The sequence below is a fragment of the Trachinotus anak genome, unplaced genomic scaffold (genome assembly GCF_046630095.1).
Source record: "Trachinotus anak isolate AG129_WGS33_773 ecotype Australia unplaced genomic scaffold, CSIRO_AGI_Tana_v1 ptg000012l, whole genome shotgun sequence".
Classification (NCBI taxonomy): Eukaryota; Metazoa; Chordata; class Actinopteri; order Carangiformes; family Carangidae; genus Trachinotus; species Trachinotus anak.
The window spans coordinates 24,455,886-24,479,830 of record NW_027273863.1 but is presented as its reverse complement, the minus strand read 5'-3'; the positions used below and the strand labels follow the sequence as shown (position 1 = coordinate 24,479,830).

The 23,945-nt window shown below is 43.1% G+C and overlaps 1 protein-coding gene across 5 annotated transcripts in view; it reads right to left on the bottom strand.

The window, feature by feature from the left end:
• Positions 1-1,127: 1,127 nt before the first annotated feature.
• The window catches only part of LOC139628878 (receptor-type tyrosine-protein phosphatase F), a 162,208-nt gene continuing 139,390 nt past the window's right edge, over positions 1,128-23,945 (bottom strand). For all 5 annotated transcript variants that reach the window (XM_071491014.1, XM_071491013.1, XM_071491016.1 and 2 more), the window contains 12 exons: positions 23,229-23,326; positions 19,504-19,627; positions 19,049-19,224; positions 14,161-14,280; positions 13,245-13,399; positions 11,987-12,272; positions 10,626-10,804; positions 7,390-7,516; positions 5,930-6,055; positions 4,736-4,890; positions 3,807-3,942; positions 1,128-3,098 (listed from right to left, as the gene is read on the bottom strand). In XM_071491014.1, coding sequence (XP_071347115.1) covers positions 3,030-3,098; positions 3,807-3,942; positions 4,736-4,890; positions 5,930-6,055; positions 7,390-7,516; positions 10,626-10,804; positions 11,987-12,272; positions 13,245-13,399; positions 14,161-14,280; positions 19,049-19,224; positions 19,504-19,627; positions 23,229-23,326 — 1,751 coding nt within the window. In that variant the 3' untranslated portion in view covers positions 1,128-3,029. The remainder of the gene's footprint in view (positions 3,099-3,806; positions 3,943-4,735; positions 4,891-5,929; positions 6,056-7,389; positions 7,517-10,625; positions 10,805-11,986; positions 12,273-13,244; positions 13,400-14,160; positions 14,281-19,048; positions 19,225-19,503; positions 19,628-23,228; positions 23,327-23,945) is intronic.

Here is a 23,945-nt window from a genome sequence, read left to right as displayed (position 1 = left end):
GCCTCCACCACAGCTGCTCACAGGAGGAGTTAGTTGTGGACAAATACATTAATAAACACCTACACCCTGATGTTTGAGGTCCAGTAAATCACTGGAAATGGAAGGAAGGTAAAAAGGTAAAAAAAAAAAGTGTAGGTCACCTAAAGCTGACTGATTTTTCAGGGATTGAAGAAGTGGATTAGTTTACAGCATTTCTGCAGCAGTGGAAGTAAACGAAGCCCTGAAAGTTGATGCAAACTATTTCTACATGTGCCCAAACTTCTGTCTTTAAAAAGGCAGCGCTGGAACAAACTGTTCCTTCACCCTCTGGTGCATTATTAGGACGATGCTGGACTGCAGCTGAACTGTATGTTAGTCAGCATGGAGAGAAAAAGGCAAGAAACAAAGAAAGACAGACTGATTGGTCAGAGGTTCATCCAACAGCAAGACAATGACCCAAAGCATGAGAAGAGAGGAACAGACGGTAGTGTCACATGGTGAAGAGCAGCACAGTCTCCAGACCTGAACCCCGCTGAGCTGGTTTGGGATGAACTGGACAGAAGGTGAAAGCAAAGCAACCTGCAAGTGCAACACATTCTTTGGGAACCAACAGTGTTGGGATGAACTTTCTGAACAATGTGTCATTTCCATGGTGGAGCCACTCTTTCTTTTTTTTAATCTTTACTATTAATTTGTTCTATGCTTTAATTTCAGAGTAAACCGAGACATTACATAAAGTGAACATCAGTAACCAGGTGTACAACTTTTGATCTGTTGTGTACATCTGCTTGGAACTACAATGTAGTGTGTTAGACACCTTTAATGTTTATATACTGCTTCTACAAGCTAAATTGAGGAAGCAAACACTCCAGCAAACACACACATACACAACCACGCACACTTCCAAACATCTGAACATCAAGTTGCATCGTTGGAACAAGAAGCTCTTAGAAATCCCTTGAAACAAAGGAAACACGATAATGAGTTAAAACGATATTGTTCAGAACAGGAAACATTCCCAGCAACTGGAGACACAGCAGGAGCCAGTGTGCTGGCGTCCCCGAGGGCGAAGGGGAAAAGAACAAACTACAGAGCACTCAGGCATTTAACTATCCACATGTAATCAAGAAACAAAACGTCACAAGCCGTGATTTGTACAAAAACCCAATTATTTAACTTTATTAACATCAATGTTTTTCTTTTTCATCAACAGTTTCTTTTTAAATTCCAGTTCTTTATCAACAAATAGAAAACAGACTTGTGTGTACAACAGATCGAACCCCTACAGCACTAAGCATTCACAAGGTAAAAATGAACATTTTTGTTTTTCGCCAGCGTTTTCAAGTCCCCCCTCCCTCCCACCTCCACCTCCACCTCCACCTCCACCACCACCACCACAACGCTCAGGCCTCTGGGATCAGACGCTCCCTCCTGCGGCTCGTGTGGGAGAGGATGTGTGCTTGAGTAGTACGATGGCCTGTGCTGAGTGAGGAGTCGTCCATTTTTAATGGGTGGGGTGGGGGGTTGTGCTGTTTTTGCTCATTCAGATGGACAACCAGCTGTCAAAGTTACTATGGTATTACAGTAGATACAACGGTGTTTCCATTAATACACACTCTAGGACAGCAGGCTCTCTGCAGTGTCTCTAGGGTTGGTAGATCAGCAGAATGAATCCTTTTAACAATATACTTTTGAAGCGGTGTATATATCTATGTGTAATTGTACATATATATAATCAATCATAATTATATATATATTTATAGTTCTATTTCTGTATAAAATAATATCAGATTTCAGTCCAAAGGGCTGAGTCTCTCTCCCTCTGGTAGGAATGGTTGATTCTGTACAGGTGCCAGCGTTGATGGCTCCACTCCTCAGCCCATGTGAACCACTTCCGCTCCTTTCAGTGTGTGTGGCTCAGCTCCATCAAACGACCAGGCTAATGGGCAGCGAGGAGACGGGAGGGACTTGAAGAGCGTTTATATTCAGAGATCAGGGAGTTTGTTTTCTGTCAACTACCCTTTGGGTATAAAAGTCTGTTTTCCTCAGGTAAGTTCTCCTCTGTGGAGTATGAAGGCCTCAATGCCATAGGCTTCTGATGAAGAACAAACAAACAAAAAAACCAAAAAACATAGAAACATGTGCTTTCCATTTCTGTACACCTCTTATTTAGTCTCTTGTTAGCTAATTCACTTGTTTTTTTTTTTTAGCTAGCTACCATGTTTACGGAAGGATAACTTTATCGAGTGTGAGCTCTGAAATCAATTTTCTCAGAGCTGATTTTTTTTTTTTTTTTATCGGAAACACCAAGTGAAAAGGCCTTTTTTTAATATTGAATTGTATAAGACCAAAAAAAAAAACAAGGTAATAATACATAATACAAGTAACACAATAATGTTTGTATGATAACAGAAATCTGACAGCAGCTCAGAGAACAGTGGTCCTCCTGTATTAGTATCTAGGAACGTGTTAAAAATACATGTCCCTTGTGCTAAAGTACCCTAAGATAAAAATAAAAAAAGTACCGATTATGAAAATAATGCACGCCCGAGGTTGGGCAGTTTAAGACAGAAGAAATGTCTGATGTTAAAATGGTAATTAAAAACATGAGAAAAGTAGACTAAACAATAACATTTAACATAATGAATCATAATAGTGACAATAAAACTGACAAACGACAGAGACAATGCTCTCTTAGTGCTACCAGTAGCCTTTGACAATCAGGGAGGTTTGGCGTGGACAGAGCAGAGAGGCGAGCTGCCGGTCTGCCCTGTCGCATCTGTACAAGATTTGTCTTATTTGTCATAGTCATTGTAATGTTTCCGTTATTATTTTTAAAGCAAAATTTCGTGTGGTCGGTTAAGTTGCCGTGGATGTCTGTGATTGGTTGAACTTGTCACTGGGTCTGCAAGCACATCCCATTCTCCTCCCCTCCGGTAGCTGCGAGGGGTTGGGTTTTAAGGGGGGTCAAGTGAGTGGATGGTGGCTGAGATGGGACACTTGGCACACTCCTGAGAGGTTTGACCAGGGAGGCTGCTCGGAGAGAGTGGTTACGTTGCATAGTGGTCAAAGCTCCCCAAGTACTCCAATGCTGCCCTGTAGCACAACTGGTACTGGTCCTGTGGAGAAGAGGAGGAGGTTGGTGAGAAGGTCTGGAACATCACATAACATCCTGTCTTTTGGTTTCAGCCACTTACAGTAAACACATTTTGATGCTGTGTTTCAGATGACACAGAGGTTTCCAGCAAAAGCCTGGTTTTGTTTCAATACTTTTGTCTCTGTAATCTCATCATTAAGACTTAAACTTCGCTAATCTCACTGATGTTACTAATGGGAACTGAAGCTTCTGTTTCATTTCGCATTTTGATAATAGATAATGGAATTTTATTGTGTGCAGTATTTACTAGTAACGAGTTCACCCATCATTACCTTGGTGTTAACAAATTAAGCTGGAATACTTAAAAGTGACATGTACTCTTTGAGTACTTTTGTACAAGAGGAGCTAAGGACACTATTCTGTTTCTTTGTTCTTCATCTTAAAATGTTCACGAGCTCATTTAAATTCACACCATGACAACCTCCCTTAATGTAGGTTGCCTGTTTCTTATATTATGTATTTATCAATTCTTAATTCTTAAAATAAGAAAATGACACTGTGATGGCTGAAGCTCTTCTGAAACCTCTCGTAAAGAAGGATTTGTCAGCGAGCCTTTGTTTTTGTGGAGCAGTCCACACTCAAAATATACCATGTTGACTTTGGAGAGCCTGCCCCTGCCACAGTGGGATTTTAAACCTCGACAACGTCCTCGTCAGTGCATCGTCCTTACCTCGGTCTGCACCATGGCCGGCCGCTGGGTGCGAAGTGTCTTCACTGTCTGGAAGAGGTCGACCACGCCCTCATACCTCATCCTCTCCAGCACGATGCTGAGGGTGATGAAGACTCCGGTCCTGCCCACCCCGGCACTGAGGAGCACACACACACACAATATTCATTGCATCTACTCTTTATGACTTTAATGTTGAAATCAAGGAATTAAAGATTGTTGTGGTTTCAATTAGACACTAATTTCAGGTTACTCTGAAAAAGACTGACAAGGAAAGTAGTTTAATTTAAAAAAGACACTGGGACAAGAGTCCACCTGGGTTGTAAGTGTGAGCATAACTTTGTTCTTTAATGCACTGTGCATGTAGAGTACATCTTATTTTACTGCATCCCTGGTTCAAACAGCATTTGTGTATGAATATAAGTATGTTGTTAACCCTGATCAGTGAGGGTGAAGTAACTATTAAAAACATGTCTCTGCACGACACGTTAAAGTTCAAAATGATGATAAAATTGAATCAACACATTTTTAAAACAGTGAAAACATCCTTCATGAAGGTGGGCTCTAACACATTAGGCTTAATTCGTTTCAGCTGGATGTACCTAATAACTGCAGGTGAGTGTTATTCTTAGAAGTGGCTTTAAATCATGAGAATACCACTTCAGTGAGATACCACACAGGATAGTCTTAAAAGTGCAGGCAGTCATAGCTAATCTGAAATTTGCTGAGTGTCTCTGTCATTGTCTGATGATGCTTGTTCTTGTGCATGTTGAACACGACAGATTATATGAAGCTTTGTCATATGAAGAACTCTGCTGCCACAAAATCATAATTCAAACAGTAACATTTGCGAGCTGAAGTACCAATAATCCATCACAGCCACAGATTTTGTTTTAATTTCATGATTCCTCTGAGCCGTCTTCCCTCCTTACCTGCAGTGTACAGTGATTGGTCCATCCTGTCCAAACTGTTCCTTGGTTTTGTGCACTTGTCCAATGAAATCGATGAAGCCCTCTCCGGTTTTTGGCACTCCTTGCTCGGGCCAGTCAGTGAACTGGAACTGGCGGATTGTTCTGGACTGGCCATCCTGAAGGGCAGCGAGTTTAAGTACAGTTGAGATGCATTGAAAAGTGCAGGGAAAACGATTTATATTGTGTATTTTACTCAGCTGAGCTGACATTAAATATTTAAATTCAAAGTCCAAATAACACTCTGCCTCACACACGCACCCTTTGCTCTAATGTGCCCTCGACAAAAACAACAGTCTCTCAGGTCGAGGTCCACGAGCAGCCTAACCCTGCTGCTTTTTCACAGCAGCCATCTAATCATCTAGTTTACACCTGGGATGTGAAATGAATCAAGCTGACAACCTGGAAGGAGAGAAAACCAGCGGGGCTGTGGCGTCCGAGCACCAACACTGAACTGCAACACGTTTGTCAGCATGTGTGACTTCAATGTTTTGTTTATTTTTTTTGTACAAATCAGGACTTGATTTCCAGATCTCTCTCTCGTTCAGTGCACATATGCAGCTTATACATGTGTGTGAAAGAAGGGCTGGATGTGGGATTAGTGTGCTGCCGCACTGCGAGTCTCCTGATGACAGTAAAGGTTATTTATAGCTCATTGAAAGTACTGCATCACAGGGAGTTCCAGTACTGGCCCTCGGGGATTGGAGGCTACGCTTTTCATGTATTTTCAGTGATCTCAAAAAAACACATGCACATACACACATCCACAAGCGCACAAGCACGCACACGCACACACACACACACACACACACACACACACACACACAAGCATAGTGTTACTAAATCTGGGTAAAAATGTTTGATGGCGCATTCACTCGATGTCAGCCTGTCAGGAGAAATAACACGGGATGCGTTCTGATCATCTCTACCTTGAAATCAGAGTTGGTATAATTCTTAACACTTAGCACGACTGTCAGCACATATAAGAAAAACTCAAATGGATTTGGGTTGGATGGTTGTATTTGTGTAAAATGCCAATCAATCCTCATCCCCTCCCAGCAAGAGGGGACAAACACACACAAATACACACACACACACAAGGGCAAAGACACACAAGGGCAAACCCACAGATATTCACACAGAGTGAAGCCAACATACCCTGGCATCTGTGACTTTAAACTCTCGGAGGATGTACTGGGGCATGTTGTACTCAGCCATCGGATCCACCACAAAGTATTGGTACCTGGCTGAACGCTCTGCTGGCCAGTACTGATGGCACTTCTCCTACAAAAGAAAAGGGAGGCAAGAAACATTTAAGCACTTATATCTGCAGAATCTTTTTCCAAACACATTCAGGGGAGAAAAATGGCTTTTACGTAATGACTGGCTGGAGTACAAGGGCAGGCTATTATCATTATTACGATTTACTGTACCTTATTAGTCATTCAGAGTCATGAGAAAGTCTCTGCTCACCAATGGTATTCCAGATAGACTAATCTGTCTTTTTAAAATATTGTCTGATTCATCTTCTGTGGAAAAATATTTACATAATTTGTTTGTGTTCTTAACTACAGCGATGATGTGGATGAGGGTTTTTTTCCCATAAACTGATTAGGGATGCGAGGACGATAAAAGCTGTAAAATGCTGTGAGTGCTGTCAGAATCACCTACGTAATCACAAGAAACAGCTCAGTGGAAGATATTATGGATTTAATCAAATCAAGATGAGTGCCCTGCTGTTTTTATTTTTATTTTAAAGGAATAGTTGGAAGTTTTGGGAGCTGCGTTTCTTCACTTTCTCGCTGATCGTTAGATGAGATGATTGATGTCACTGTCATGTCTGTCCCTTAAATATGAAGCTGGAGCCTGCAGCTGTTTACTCATGAAACAGAAGGAAACAGATATCCTGGTTCTGCCCAAAGGTAAAAACATCTGTCGACTTGCACCTCATTTTGTTTCTTCTGTATCTTTGCATTTATTGACAGCTGATGATGAGAGGCAGACAGCAGACAACAGGAGAGCCTGAGACAGGGGCGGGACATTCAGCAGAGGATCCTGGCTGAAGAGTCCACGGAGCCAGGCTAGCTGTTCCTCCCTTGTTTCCAGTCTTTGTGCTAAACTAGGCTAATGGACTCTTCAGTATTTAACAGACAGATGTGAGAGTGGTATTGATTCAATCATCTACTCCTCAACGAGAGATGAATAAGTTTATTTCCCCTCTGTCAAGTTCCAAAATATCAGTCTAGTCTACAATATGAAAGGTCTGTGAATAAGCATAAAATGTAGCCCACTCGCTCCCAAAACTGAGCTCAGTTTCAATACAGTGTGATGCATTCATGCAATATGGGAATTATCAGAACCCTTGGAATGCAACCCGTTATTGACAAATCGGACACAGCAGACTGTTTCACCCCAGATGCATTCCTTCCACGGTGATAAAGAAGTTAATTTTTAACCAAAGTTACTGTTCGTGGATGGAATGAATTAATATTTGAGCAGTGTGACACAGTAGCTCAGCTGAACCGACCTCCAGTATACAGATTGTTACCATCTGCTGAAAAGGTCCAGTGACCTCACAGGTGCATTTATGTAAAACACAGTAGGCGCTTGTGGATTACCCGTCCCATCTCTCGTAGCTTGGTGAGCATGACGACGATGGTTGAATTGTGCTCCCACAGCATCCTCCAGAAATCCTCGGTGGTCTCGGCCAGTGGGCCCTGTGTGGCTAAGTAGGCCTTCTGCTGTCTGAGGATGCAAATTCACACAGAGGAGGCAGAGATTAAACATTACACAAAATAAACATAAACTTTATGGTGCTTTCACAACTGGTATTATAAAGCGCACCACAAAGCAATAACCAAAAAAGGATTTATTGATAAAGGAGAGCTGTTGTTGTTGTGGACTGGTTAGCAAAGGCTGTTAATCCAACCCGAACCCCAGAATGTAATAACACACAGGATATAAGACGCACAACATAACTGATGTCTCATAAAATGATCAAATCCATTCACACGCAAATCTATTCAAATAAAATTCAAAGGCTGCGGAGCTTTCTGTGTTACTCCACTTTTGTTCTATGCAACATACCATCTGGCGTATATCTATATACAAGGCACCTACGTCAGCACGACTTGTGGGGAACTGATTCAAAACCCATAAAGGCGTGTTGTTAAAAAGCATTCAGCTGCAAACTGAAGATAATGCAACGTTCTGTTGTCCTTGTAGTGTCTGTCAAAAACGTCTCTGCAATTATGCCGACAACAAATTCCTACACATTTAATGAACATAGCAAATAATCCTTGGCAGCTATCACCATCATTGAGCTATTTAAGCCTGCTTAGATCCCCTCCTTCTTGCTCCTTCCTCACTGTAACACAACACAGAATGAGAGAGAGAGAGAGAGAGAGAGAGAGAGAGGGAGAGAGAGAGCACTCGACATGCTCACAAAACTAGAGATGAGCTCATCCACTGAGGTGCCAGGGCTGTGCTTGTGTCCTACGTGACTTTGGTCTGGCTGAGCAGTTTGTTTTGTCAAACAGCAGGTGGCAGCAGCGCACTGATCAACAGAGACAGAGCGAGCTGAGTAACCCGGCACACAAACGCACACCTGCTCGTGCACGCACACACTCACATGTTTGTAGCACATGTAAGCTACAAACATCCAGGTGTGCGCATTTATGCGTGCAGCAGTAGTTTCGCATGTAAATTCAGACATGCAACCGCGCGCACGCACACGCTCAGTCACACACTGAGCCACGGCTGAACAACTAATGAAGGTGCTGCAGGCAAGGCACTAATGTGGAACTGGGAGATTAGAATATGCTCAGGGCCTCGCTCCCACAAATAAAGAAACAACGGATTGGTGGAGAGGAGAGGAGAGGAGAGGAGAGCAGAGGAGAGGAGAGGAGAGGAGAGGAAAGGGCATACGAGGAGGGGAAGGCAACAGAGTAGGGGAATCAAATTAAGAAGATGAAAATGGAGGAAAAAAAAACCCAAAGAGTGGAGATGTAAAAAGTACAGAGAGAGGATGTAGAGAGGAAAATGTGAGGAGATGAAAAGAGCGAGCGCTGCTCTCTGCAGCTGGTCATTGGAGTGCAAAGTAGGACTGACTGCTGAGGAGGAGAGGAGAGGAGAGAGAGGAGAGGAGAGGAGCAAGGAGGTGAAAATGTAGGAAAAGGGGATGAATGCTAAATTTCAAATTGACAGGGTGGACCCCTCTAACCTCCCCATAACACGGCCCCTAGCCAAAACAAAAACAATTCGAACCGTATCGCACAATACTGACTTCTCTGCACACAGTGTCCCAGTGAGCACGCTGCCAAACAGCACAAAGCACTCTCTGCATCATCCCACATGACTGCAGTGCTCGAGGACATAGTGTTTCATTTCAACCTCATTACAATGCTAAAACTCCAGCCTGCATCAGAGCATATCCAGGGCTCGTGCCCCTGATAGCATAGCTGGAATCAATGGTTCGCCTCTCATTAGCTTAGCATATTATTGGCTTTTCTTGAAGGCGCTGGGGTGAAGGGCACTGGAGGCCCCTGTTTAGTTTTTATTTATGCCTGGGCTTAAAAGCGGCTTAATTACACAGTGCCGCCGGTGCACACAACAGGTCCCCACCCGGATATGTCTGTCTCTGCCATGATGTTTGGATGGAAAATTAAGATGGTGTGTGAGAGGAAGGGGGTGGGAGGAGAGAGGATGAGCAAAGAGGTGCGAAGGAGACAGATTACGGAGGAGAATGGAGAGAGACAGAGATATAAAGGGGTAAAAACGAACAAGGAGAGGGAAGGAAAAAGAGAAAAGAGGATAACATGGAGAAGAGAAGAAAAAGGGGAGGGAGGAGTTTGGAAAACACACTTCATTACAATCTCTCTTGCTGCAATTATGCTATTTACACAGCAACAATGGAGGGTCGGCCTCTGTGGAGCATCTTCTCATTAACGACAGGACTGGAGAAAGAAGGGGGCGGGGGTGGGGGTGGGGGTGGGAGGTTGAAGGGGAAGGGGTGCGGGTGGAGGTGTTGACTCTGCCGCGGCCCAGTACGAAGCAGAACCCCGTGTGGACTGAATGGCATTTCACGCCTGCTAAATCCATCCCCTCGCCGTACACTTCAACCGCAGAAGAGTCAGCTCTGTCTGTCTCTGCCTGAACTTATATAGATATAAAACAGAGAGCTGCCTTTTCATCTTCCTCCCTCTAGGAAGCAATTTGGACTCACAGAGCACACAAGGACATGCAGCAGCTTCGATATGAAAGTGGTGGTGGCTTAGCGGATGAGAGCCACATCAGCAGAGTGGGGAATAATTCGTGCAAGTGGATACTGCCCACTGTGGCCTCATCTTCAGTCCCCTCCCATACATTTTCATCCAGTCCACTGTCAATACCTACTGTATTTTTTCACACCTGTAACGATCTGTGATGCCAGAAAACAACTGCAGACCTGTCACATTCAGTGCAGCCAGGACAGGATTAGGACCGTGATGGAATTTCTGGTGAGTTGGTCACTGATCCAGGACATTAGGTTTGAAATAAAATAATGACTGAGGTTAAAGTGCTGATTTTCAGATTGAATTTAAGGATGTTTATATCCACTTTAGAGGAACTGTGTCTTTTTTATGTATTAGCCTCCAATTTTAAAGTTAACACAAACCTAAATATAGTCAGTTTATTCAGCATTTGGTTGCAAGTCTTGCTCAGTCATGTCTGCCTGAAGTCCATGACTCATTAACAGGTCTGTGAGGCAGCTCTAGAATAATGCCACCCTTGTCCTCGGAAGCCCAAAGTCAGCACTTTAACTTCTGAGTCACTGCATTCAACTTAAATCTTGAAGCTGAAGTCCTTTGCTGACCTGTAGCCATCGATGCAGCTGGCGTTGATGTAGTCAGAGCCCTCGACACCACGGATGGGCTGCAGGCAGACACGGGTGGACTCAAAAGGCATGATGTTGACCAGGCGGTTCTTGAACTTGTTGCAGGGTAAGTTGGCGCTGATGAAGCGTGACGTGTGGGCTTTGGAGTTGGCCAGTCTCTGTTTAATAAAACGTGGGAACAAAACCAGACAGGAGGACAGAGAGATGGAGAGAAAAAAATATATCAGTGCCCTGTGACCTGAAGTAAACAGACAAAGAAGTCTGAAACGCTTCCCTGACGAGTCTTTATTCAGACAGAAAGTTTTCTGTCTGGATAAATAAGACAGCCAACAGAAGGAGAGACATCAGAGTCAAGTAGAGACGGCTGGGAGGTATTTTAGATATTGACTCGTATAGTGAGTGCGGTGGACTCGTCTCCCATAGACTCCCCGAGCTTCCTTAGAGGACTGTAGGCGTGACAAGCTCAGAGCTGGCAGTGGACAGGGCACAGATGGACAGCACAGGAGTGTGTATGGACAGTCATGCTACTCGGGGAGAATTTGTGTGTGTGTTGTGGCCAGACTGCGTGGGCATGGAGGCTGCGGCCCCCACATACACCGCAATCATTCTCTCACTCTTTCATTCTCTGTTGTTGGCAGAAGTGTAGATGCTATTATCACTTCAAACAGAATGGATCATGGTCATAAGAGGGCTAATGGCAGAGCCGCGCTGGGACGAAAGTGTGTAATAACATCACAGCTGATGGCTATTGACAGAAGGTGTGCGTGTGATTGTGAGTCACCTTGAACACCAGCTGTGTGTATGTGTGAGTGTCAGTCATTTGTGGTTCTCCACGTGTAAGTGTGTTGATGCGCTTGTGTCTCTGTGTTTATGTGTGTTTGTCCCTGAAACATGTGTTTCTGTTTGTACTCGTGCTACTGGGCTTAGCTGCTGTGACGCCTCAGCACCAGTGCGACCATTATAAATTTCTGTGCATTGGCTTATATGGTGAATTAATTACCCCTGACAGTGACATGAAGGGGTGCTTAAGCCTCCGAAGGTTAGCTTCGGCAGTGTGTTGCACTTTGACAGTGTTAAACAATGGAAGAGTGAGAGCAGCCTGGTGTTTGCAGATCAGGATGGAGTGAGAAAAACTTGCAGAGCTGTAATATTATTTTTTAAATTTCTGTTAATTATAAGGACAAAACACATAAAGCTGTTGAAAAAAGTCTTTTGCTAAGTTAAATGCTTCATTACGTTCTGTCGGAGTCAAGGACGGCTCAAGTTTATTTTTCACACTGAATAAGTGATCAAATGGAGCCCTGAGTGATTCCTGTGTGAGGAGCATGTCTATCAGTCACCTTGAACTCCAGCTCCATGGCAGTGACCGTCTCGCCGGGCGGGGGCTGGGTGAGCTTCTGGATGTGGGCGTACAGGTTGCGGGCCAGCACCTCAGTGTTGCCACAGGTGGCAGCCTCCAGCAGGGCCTCGTGGATGAAGATGTACTGGTCTTCGGTCTGGACCATGTAGTTCCTCTGAGCACGCATGCAGGTCACGTGGCCGTAGATGTCTACAGACTTCTCATGCTTCATACGCTCCAGCATGGCATCGATCACAATGAAGCAGCCAGTCCTGCCCACGCCCGCACTGATGGAGAGAGACAGAGACAGAGGAGAGGTACGTTATTTTATGCTTCACTGTATATAACAGATATTTATATCATTTTCACAGTGAAACAAGATCCACTGATAGTAAATCTTTATTTAGTGTGCCTCGTCTTCCGTTAGTTACATTTGCCATTGAAATTTATCATGTAAGCTACATCTAGATCTCACTTTTTACATGACAAAGTTCATTTAATTTCTCTAACCTTCTCTTACCAGCCCTGCTGTGCAAGCACTAATTATGATATACGCACCGTGTGTGTCTATCAAAATGTGAAATTGAAATATGTCATAATGCATTTAGAATAGCATTGTAATTTAAAGTAAGCTTCCCAGTCCTGTTACGTTCTCTCTCCATGCTTGACAGCTGAAAACTGGACATTGTGTTCTCCAGGTGAGCTGATTTACACCCTGCAGCACAAGAGCTGCACCATAATGAAACTGCTGCTGTAGAATGTGCAGAAAATGTGAGATTCGTAGCAGCTTGATGAATGGCTGGAAAATACACAACACAGAATAACTGAGCCAAATGATGGAAGAAAAAAGATTGTGATGTATCATGTGGAGTCATTTATTTGTCTATATGAAACACATCTGTCCTTACCTATGCCTTTTCAAATGATGTTACACTGTCAGCCATCAAGATCATTAAAATGAAATCGATCAGGTCATAAAATAATTCAAGTATTGGTTTTAACTCTAATATTGACACTATAGCCAATTTCATAATTATGTTCTCTACGGATGATGTTTTGATATTTCAGTATTAATGATTTTAATATATTGATGGATTTACGTTTTGTTTTGCGAGGCACCAAAAGATGTTTTTGAGTCGATGTCACTGCATAAATTAAACACATTAAAAAAACAACATAAAACCTAACTTGAGCGATTATTGGTAAACAGCTTTCTAGAGAAAGAAGAAAAGAATCAGTTTATTTCCATAGGCACCCACCTGCAGTGGACCACCATAGGCCCTGCATCTGGAGGATTGCAGGACTTTACCCGGCGTAGGAAGGCCAGGATGGGGGTGGGGTATTCTGGCACCCCATGATCCGGCCAGGCCATGAACTGGAACTGTCTCACCTCTCTCTTCTCACTGGATCCATTCTACAGGAGAGTGAGAGCAGTCAGAGAGGTGTAAGCTTGAGCTTAGTGAAATATAATTGGCTGCTTTAAAAAAAAAAAAAAAAAAAAAAACTTGCTTGTCATGCTGGGAACAAATGTTTTGAACAGGTAAAGGTCAGACTATTTGATGAAAGAGAGCTGAAATTCTGCAGTTAAAATGTGAAAAGAACAAGTGATTTAATTGTCAGATATGTATCTATTTTAAGCAAAGGTCTCGATTTGGTTCCTAACTTTGATAGCAGCACATAGCGTGCTCTACTTTCTCGGCTGTGATCACTCTGAAAGTGTAGGTGCAGATAATGTGAATCATTTTGGAATTCAGCAGTTTCTCTGAAACAGTTTCTTGGCATTGTCACCATTCCTGATTGAAACCAAGTAACTTGCTCCAACTGGAGACTTGCATTTAATTGGGAATTAAAACAGAGGTAGAAACTATATGTGAGTCATGGAAGGAGAGATATACGAAGACAAAGCATCGCTGACATGACCACAGCACTGAAGTATATGAACCAAAGTGAAAAAAATAAAATCTTTCATTGCCTTTAAGAGAACAAGAGACATATTTTGGATGTTAAAAACCAATTACAGCGATAATAGCCTTTATCAGTCTTCAAAAAAATAAAAAATTACATTTTAAAATATGACCCCATTAATGATGAACGACAATTACCTGCTGGGAACACGCCCTTCACGAGCATGCCTCGCTATATGGTTAACTGCAAATGAAAAAGGCAGCACTGTACCTTGTAGAGGGCGAAGGTGCGGACGCTGTAAGTGGCCAACTCCACAGTGTCCAGCATGGTGACCTGGATCATCCCATAGGTCTCTGTTCCTCGCGACGGCCAATACTGGTCACACTTCACCTGGCAGGGCGAGAAAGAGGGCGCACTGTCAGGAGTGAACTGCCTCTTACAGCCACCGTGAGGCCGCTGAGAGGCTTGTAGGATCACACTGATTAACAAGGAGGGAACATTAGAGAGGTCAGATCAAAGGCTTTGTCCACTGTCTAATTAAAAACGGGAGACTCAAGAGTCAGCTCATGTATCTCCTAAAAAATGAGCAGCAGTGACTCAGGCATATGCATGTGCATTCATGTGTGTCTGCATTTGAAACCAGCTTCAAAAGGGCATTAAAAAGCCCACTTTGTCTTTTACCAGCCTGTGATCATTTTCAATTAGCTAATTGTCAGGTAGTTCGCAGCCCTTTGTCACGTATGCTTTTGGTGCATTTGTAATGATTGGGTGCAGCATTGTGGAGGGAGATGTGTCTAAAAGCCTGTTCTGGCCTCCTGTGAATGGACAGCAGGTTCAGCCACCTGGCTCCTTATGTGCAGAGAACAAACTTTACTGTGGATGAGGCTGAAGATCCTCCAAACACTGGCAGTCTCTGTATCAATAAAAATGCCAGACTGGCCTTTGCCACATTTTTCACTTTACTACTTGTGGTTTGCAAGTCTCATCTGGCATTAGACGGGAGCAAAGAAGGACTTTAAAACTGCAGACAGTCCTCTTCATTACTGAGATATCTACACAAACCCTTCTGCACCAGATTGATGAAATGCACTGCTGGCTGTCATCGGTGTTTGGCTCTACTTTTCAAGCAGCAATAGTAAAGTGTCTGTTTGGAAACATTGAACACTGCCTAAACCACTTTTGAATAATTTACAGTCAAAAATAGGCCATACAGTTACACAATCATGCATCATTTGATTTCTACCCCTAATTTAATCGCTGTTCACAGGGTCTGCAAGTTTGAGGTGATGAGTCACATCATTATCTAAACACTGCATAACCAGCCGAGCTTTCTCGAAGATACTAGGTTCAGCAAATTCTCTGAAAACGTTTTCAAGACTGAAACTGCAAAACCTGAAAAGCTTCTGACATGTAGTTTGGCTCCGTGAGCGAGGTTAACAAATGTCTTCCAAATAACGTGTCTTCAGTCAGTCAAAGGCACATTGAATAACAGCATGAGCTAAAAAAAACTGAAACATTTTAAAAGAATGCGGGTAAAATTAATCATCTCAGATAAGCACTAAAATCCTGCTATACTCCCATTTTCCATATAGAAAGTGAACAAATGCAGGCGCTGCTCTAATGTCAGAATTTCTGGGACCAGGACTCGCTGTTGCTATTGATTTAGATAACATGAGAGGAAGAGATGTGATGCGGGTAAGCTAATCATATTGATACTGCAGCGCCGAGCTGACATTTGGAAGCACCTTGGCTGTCTCAGCGAGCTGGTACAAATCGACAAACAAAAAGCGGTAAAAATTCACCCCCTCACATTTCACCTCCCCTGGTGACAGCTCCCATTCAGAGGCAGAGGCAGAGCTCGCAGGAGAAACTCAATTGAGTGATAGGAAACCGCTTGCAGTATAAACATATGGATTAGCAGTCACCACTGTAATGAATATCTCTGTGCTGTCTGAGGTTGGGTGGCATATTCTCCCTTGCAAACACACACACACACACACACACACACACACACACACACACACACACACACACACACACACACAGACACACAGACACACAGACACACACACAGACACACACACAGACAGACCACAGGTTTCACTATCATCTGCTTCTACTTTGAACCTTGCTTCTCATATGTCGTCACCTGGCCTTTTGCAGAGGACACAGACCTCTTATCTAGACACACACACTCACACACACACACACACACACACACACACACACACACACACACCCACACACACCCACACACACACACACCCACACAGTGAGTAATACTTCTGGTCTCATTTCCAGTTCTGACCTTTTAGGGTTTTACTAACTGGTAATGATAGCGCTAGAGGAAACTGAAATTTGCCTGCTGCCGGATCTCATCATATTTGTCAAGCTCCTGCTCTGTTTGGCATAAGACATCAGTCTGGCTGGGTGGTGGGAGGTTGACTCACACACCATATGTGTATGTCTGTGTGTGCATGTGAGAGGGCAAGACATAAATAGAGGATGTGTATTTATGTAACGGGAGTGGACAAAATGACGGAAATCCCTGAAAAAGCAGCAGCACCTCGTGTCTGATCAGAGGTGCAGATAGTTTTCTGTGATGTTTGCTAATTATCTTCCTAAATGTCTGTTCATTATCAACTCGCAGAAATTGTTTGTTTAATGCAATTTGCAGTCTGATAGGATTTTTCAGGACTGCTCCACTTATTAAATAAAGTCATTTTCAATGCAGAGGCAATTTAATCAATTCCATTCACTGCTGGCTGCCTCATATTGCATTGGAAAAAGTCATTTAAAAATTGTGACAGGCATTTATATCACATACATAATCCTAATTGTCAGTTAACTAAACATTTACTTTGTATAGTGGAGGTTGTAATTGGGATTGTAATACAATACACATATTTTATTAATACACATATATAAAAAAAACAGTTTTTGTAGCTGTTAACACATTTATTTACACTGTTTGGAAAATTCTATGGTATAAATGTCAGCAGTGCAGCTAAAATCTGTTTTTAGGGATTAAGACAGGTGTTAGTCACCCTCCTGGTTTGGAAATCAAACTGCTCCCCCAAAAGCTCACTACACCCCTTTAATGATGTCATCCTAAAGATTTTAAGGTAGTGTGATATAAGTGGGCAAAGATGCTTCCACCCCCAGCCAATGCAGGGCGGGTTTGGTTCTTTGTGTTGGCGAGCCAATTGATTTTCGAAAGTGTGTAGGAGGTGGGGACAGGCTGAGAGGCTGTTTCATTTCAAGTTGCTTATGTGGAGAGGTCTTTATTACGTTGTCCCCGTGCACTGTATATGTGTGACTCTGGGATCAAAGCAGGGCAGCGCGGTCATCTGTCGCAGAGCTCTGAACCTGCTGCTCTGACACACTAAATATTCAGAGAGGTATTTGAGAGGATGCGTATATTCTTGCTGAGACTGAAAGTGTCATAAAAGTCATCTCATCAAACATAACTGCGCTGCAGGTATTCTCCGAGGTACAAATAAATGAGCTCTGCTCCAAAAAGACACGGCGAGCTCATAAAATGCCTAAATGAGTGATGTCATCGATGGATCAAAATTAAAAGCGATGGTTTTGAAGGATGATAAGTAACAAATCTTAACTTGACATAAGAGTTGTTTTTTTTTTTTACACACTGATTATAGATGAACTGAGCTTCAGGTTATGACCCCCCCCCCTCCCAAAGAAAAAAAAAGAAAGAAAGATAAATCAATGTGTATGAATTTGGAAATGAACCCTTTCATTTACAATCCCTGTGACTTCCAGCTCTTATTCTGGAAGGAGCCCTCTTTCATTAGGGCTCCGTATGCACACACTAATAATGCACCACATACTGGCAGGGCTCCACGCTGGTTTATTTTCTCCAAGGAATTCATGAGCATGATTTTGTGATGGTAATTAAATAAACCCATCCCAATTTTGAATCTCAAGTTGCCCATGTGCTCCTTTTTTTTTTTTTTTTGCTTTTATTAGCTTGAATGTATTTTTAGGAGCCCGCGTGTTGTTCGGTGACAATCCTCTTCACTCTTCGACTTCAGAGTTTTCATTATAGTCCCGTGGCTTTCGAGAGCCAAATTCAGAGAGTGCATAAACAAAACAGAAACTCTATGTCTATAAAACCTTAGCATGGTGTTGCCAAATTTAACATGTAGCAGTCAAGTATTGAACTCTCTGAGCGACTTTTAAATAATGAATGAAAGAGAATTTGCATAATTACATCTCTAAATATAACTACAATACACATGTTCATAACTCACCTGAAAAACTTTTCTTACTTTTAGTAGAGTATGAGCATCATGTGCAAAGTTGTCATGGTAACTCAGCCATATGTGGCAAACAAACAGTAGGAGGGAAAATGGGAGATGGTAAAAAGCTTTTGTGCCATTTTACTTCACAAACAGATTTAGAAGGAATTCATGCAGAAATTTTGAGAGATTGCTGAAGACTCAGCAGAAGAGAAGCAACATGAAGCAGTACTGTCCACAGACAACCAAAATATCCTTTGAAGTCCGTGTGACTTTGATCAGGCTGACAAATCCCGCTTTAAAGCAGGACTGAGGGTCTATATGCCTTCAGGCTTTGTTGGGTGTAACGTTACTTCGCTGACGTCAAGCTACATAAATATTTACATATATATGTCAGGAAACTCAATTTCTGGCCACATTTCAACTTTCCACCTTGTACATTTCAAAAACACTCACTGTCTAATATGTCATAGTTCTGTCAAATTCAATGACCCTCAGATTTACAAGATAGTGACTTGTTTTCCTCCTAATATTGCAGCTCTCCCTATCTATAGCAACCTCCTGACAGCTGGCTTAGTGCTAAAGGTTGTTGTATAACACAACAAAGTGACATCAAGTCATCTGCTGCAAGCAAATGTGTTTCCATGACATTTCACAACAGAAAAATTTATTTCAATTTCTGGTTTCTTTCTTTACTAGATTCTCACTAAGATATTATGAGGTCATCATTTTTAATTCACATGGTGTTTATTGTAGATAAACTGTGTAATTAAATCTTAAATTATGCACATGTCAATAAATGAATACATCATAATTAACTGTTAAGGAGCGAGGTCACTGACTGACTGCCTTACTGGACGGTGTTTCATAGTAAATCACACAGCGTCTCTTCTTACCCGTGACTTCTCCTCCAGTCGGGTCATCATGACGATGGTGTTGGATCTTTGCTCCCACACCATCCTCCAGAAGTCGCTTAGCGTCTCCGGCAGAGGCCCCTGTGTGGCGATGTAGGCATTCTGCTTCCTGTAGCCGTCGATGTAGTTGGAGTTGATGTAGTCACTGCCTGGAACAGCTGCAACAAAATGACACAGCGTGGTTATTTGATCTAACCATACTGCTTTTCTTGCTGATATTGAGCACTTTGACCCACATTGTACAAATTTCAAATGAACACAACACAGTAACAGAGAAAAACTGATACATGGGGCTTTGTGGATAAAAATTGGGGTTCTCTGAAATAGCAGCTGCAGGCAAACGAAATGTCTCCATGTACTGATAAAGCAGGCCCTCAAGCAGCAGCAGCCTCTGTCAATGGCTGTTGGAAGGGTTAAGTGGTGATATGAGCTCTTACCATCAACAGAGGTGAGCACCACTCTGGAGTGGTCATAGGCGATGACGTTTGCATAGCGATTCTTTGGCTTGTTGACTTCCATGTTGGAGTTCTCCCAAGTAAACTGCTGGCCTGGATCAATGGACTGTGTGAGCGGGCAGGGATGGAAAGAGAGGAGGCAAACAACAAGAAGATGGAGAGAGGGCAGTTATAAGAGAGTGGACAGAGAGACATGTAGCCAAGAAAAGCAAAGAAAAGATAATAAAAACACAAAGGGAGGCTCTTGAGTGTAACATTGGTAAAGGGTATAGGGCAAAATTACACTGGTGTCCGCTGTCACCCATTCTACAGCTGCATCGTATGCACAACAAAGCCTTTAAATGGAACATATACCCACATCATGTCACTTGAAAAGCCACAGTGGAGTGCTACAGGTTAGCGGCTTTATATTGCACAGTGTCCCATGCCAGCTAACAAAGCACCACATTGATGGCCACACTGCAACTGCTGTCGGTGCATTAACAGGTTAATTATTTGCATGACATTTGGGACTTGAATGCTAATGAAGCAGAAATATGAAGGCGCTTGTTTCTCTCAATCATCATCATTGACTGGGCCAAGAGAGCCGCCATACTTCTCCCGTTTTAAACCCAACATGATGGGAATAAATTGGCTTTAGCTGTTAAGTGTTTTGCTGAAGCTCGCAGGCAAACACAAACACTCATCCTCTCCCGTTGGGATGGTCCTATTGAATTACCTAATTCTAAGAAGTCACATGCATGACTGCTTCTTGTAACCACAATTCCTCTCATTCGCTGCCTTTCTTTCTTTTCTCATCTTCTGTTTCTGTTGCCTTTTCCCATCTTGTATTTTTGTTTCACCATCTCCCTTTTAGCTGCTCTCTGTTTCTTACCCTTTCCGTCTTACATCATTTGTCTGCCGGGCTGAGACGACAGTGGACTGCATACCTATTGATCTGGGGAGATATGTGACGGCCTCCCATCCCTTGGCTCAATAATGTCACAGAGTCTCTTGTTATTCTCTATCGATCCCCCTAAGCTCACACCGGAACCATGTCCACTAATTCCCCAGACCTTTTGCCTTGCAAATCCAGCAGGACTCAGAACGGCACCTTCGAAATTCCATCACTTACTTAATGTGGCTTTAGTGCTAATTTACTTATTAGAGGTTATTTTATGTCAAAACCTGACAGCTCAATCATAATAATAATTGTAATTGGATAAAGGATGAAATAAAGGGTGCAAGGTGAGGCCTGGAGAGAGTCCTGGGCCATTAAATGATGAGCAAAATAGCATTTTTAAAAGTGTTGTACTAAGCTACAAATGAGGCAGGTGTGGTTTGCACTGATTTATCAAGATATTGTCAATTCATTTGTAAATCATAGATATAGCAAATTGGCTGCAAATACTGTCCTACAACATGAGTAACTTTCTAGCTCTCACTGTCGTGCTGTGGAGGAAATTAAAAGCCACATCGGTAAAAATATGGTATAAATGTTTCTTTGGACCAGACTATTTCATTGCACGTGATTGAAATGATTTGATTTTGAACAAGATATGACAAATGTGTTTCAAGATCTCATATGTAAGAAACTTTGACTACAACTCCAAATTGTTCAGCGGTGAGAGTCATGTGGGCGCGGGCCTATTGCTGCTGATGAGCTCAGCACTGCCAATTTCTCTGTCCGTGCCTGCCAGTATGAAGAGAAAGATTTCATTTGCAGTCAAAACATGTCATATCCATTTGAGAGCTCAGTGAACACAGCAGGCCCACTAGACAAACAAGTAAGGTAGAGATGGTAGAAAGAGGTGAGACGCAAACGCCGAAGGTATTCTCGCTGACACGCTGGAAATGCTTTCAAATGAACATAATGATAGTGCTATGACGACTGCAGCGTGATTTTGCTTCCCACGTTAAAAAGCCTGTCAGGGGGAGCTGCAGCATGCCTGATTGACAAATTCCGCTCATTACCCAGTGCTCTCATTGCTCAGTGTGATGCGGACCGGCGTTGGTGGTAAAGGAAGTGTCAGGCCGCCTCAAAACATCAGGGAGAGGAAGTGGTGAAGCCTCTACAATTTCTGTGCCCTGGGGTAAGGCACAACGGGAGCAGCCGGCGAACGTGACTGTGACAAAGCGCCATGAGCTCTGCCACAGCGCCTCGGCTGGCACAGAGACGGACGGCCATCTGCCGGGCATGGAGGGGGTCTTCCCTGGCTTGGAATGACTGGTGCGGGGAGGGAAAGGGGCCGGGCTGGTTGCCTGCAGTCATACAAGCCACTCTTCTGGCTTGATTCGTTTACACTAACTCAACAGGCCGGGAGGGCAATGTGCTGGAGAGGCACTGAGCAACACAAGAAAGCACTTAATTGAGTGCAGATTTTTACCAAGGCCTAATTATCTCCCCAGTTAGCAGTTAATTTCACAGTGAACCACATCAAAAATCTATTACAATTACATACACCATCATAAAATGTGCAACTCTGCAGACAAACATTTAATGTGTATTCTGTCAAGCATTATAATGGCCCCTTCTTACAAACTTCATACAGACTATACTTTTAATGTGTTTCAGTTTATCCTCATTGATATAAATGGGGTATAACACGATACAGTTCAACAGCTCAACAAACTAAAATGATCTGAAGACATCGCTCAAACAATTTGAGCATGAATCCCATCTTCTTGAAGGTGGGATTTAAGCATGACTGTTGTATAAGAGAACAGTAGATGGCAGAACTATAGCTGAGAAAAGAAATCAACTATAATCATGCAGGACAAAAATGCCCAAACATGGCTGACTAATAAAATAAAGCACCACATACGGTTCCTAATGTTTTTTTTCTTTCATGTGGGCAACACTGTCGGGTAGACGACAGAACAGTTATATAAGCTTTCAGATAGATGTTATTTTCACACTGAACACTGGACAGAGCAGATAACAGAGCAGTTATAAAATGTTGGCTAAAGTTTGGGCTCGCGGTGATGCTCGGGGAAAGGTCATGAGGTCACCAAAATGAATTTGCTCTGTCTCTCTGGAGTGTGAAATCACACTGGAGCAACATATACTGGTCACAGACACACAGAAGCAATCAAGTAACCTTTAAGGTCACAGTGAATGTAAAAAAGATCTACAATCACTCCTGCAGCCTGGTTAGATCCATCAAGGTGAGGAATAGAGCTGATTAGACAAAACAGATCGAACAATCAGTACAAATAAATAAAAGACTGCTTTGTTTTTCTGCATTCAAGGATGCTTCTTCTCTTCATCTGGACTCGCTCAGTCCCCGAACCAGCTATGTGCCACTTTAAATGCAAATTTTTCCTCTTATTTATTTATTTTTTAAAAGGAAGAACACTGACACGAGATAATCCCTCACAGAGTTGCATCGGAGAGACTGCCTGCAAAATAACATTCTTCGGGGAAACATCAAGACGCACACAGATTGCTTAAGCAACTCGCCACCTGCTAGTTTTGTGAAAAAGCATCTCGCAGCATTTAATGTAAGTGTTGGTTTCCTGGTGGGATTGGTAATAGAGCTGTAAAAATGACTGAAGAATGTCTGTGAAAGAAGTCTTCCATAATCTATTAGAATTCATGCATATGGGATCAGAGAGACATAAACACAAAACTTCCTCCTCAACATGATAACAAAAAAACAAAAAAAAAAAACAAGAAAGACATTTGTATGCTTGAAAGACGCAGAGAGTTAGTGCATGGCTCTTACCTCATACTCCTGGGAAAAGCGGAGGCCGTCGTTGGCCTTCAGTCGCTCAATGTGGTCAGCCAGGTCGATGACAGGGATGGGCGGGTGCTCCCTCATCCCTGGGAGAGGAAGAGGAGGGGGAAGAAGAGGGGAGAAGACAAGGAGAAGAGTGAGACCTGGCTGTTCCTACACGAGACACGCACATCGACTTACACAAACACTGGTTGGACCACAGGGTGAGTGAGGCTGCCAGTGGGACCATGAGGTGGCTGTGTAACGGTGAGGAGAGTGCACTTTGTTCAACAATGCATGAAGAGAGGGGGGAAAGATAGAAGAGAGGAGTGAGAGGGAGAGAGAGCGCGCACAAGTTGAGACAGGCTGGTGACATTTGGTGATATCGTCATGCTAAGTGAGGAGGACAGAGGTGGGGCTGGCTGGGCGATGCACATGAGTGACTGGGTGAGCATGCTCCTGGAAGGAAGCAGGAGGCAGACATCTCTCTGACTCCACAACGCTCAATTGGTGGCAGAGATGGGATCAGAGCAAGAACCCACAAGTCTCTACAAATGAGTCACACTGTCACTTCCCAGAGAGGAAAAAAAACTGACTGGTCACCAGCCAAAACTCATTTCTTTGAAAATCTCTTTCCCTACAATAGACTATCTCTCGGCCCAGCCTGGAGCGCTTGGGCTGGATTAATTTCAAACAACCCCCCTGCCGCTCTCCAGATTTCTCATC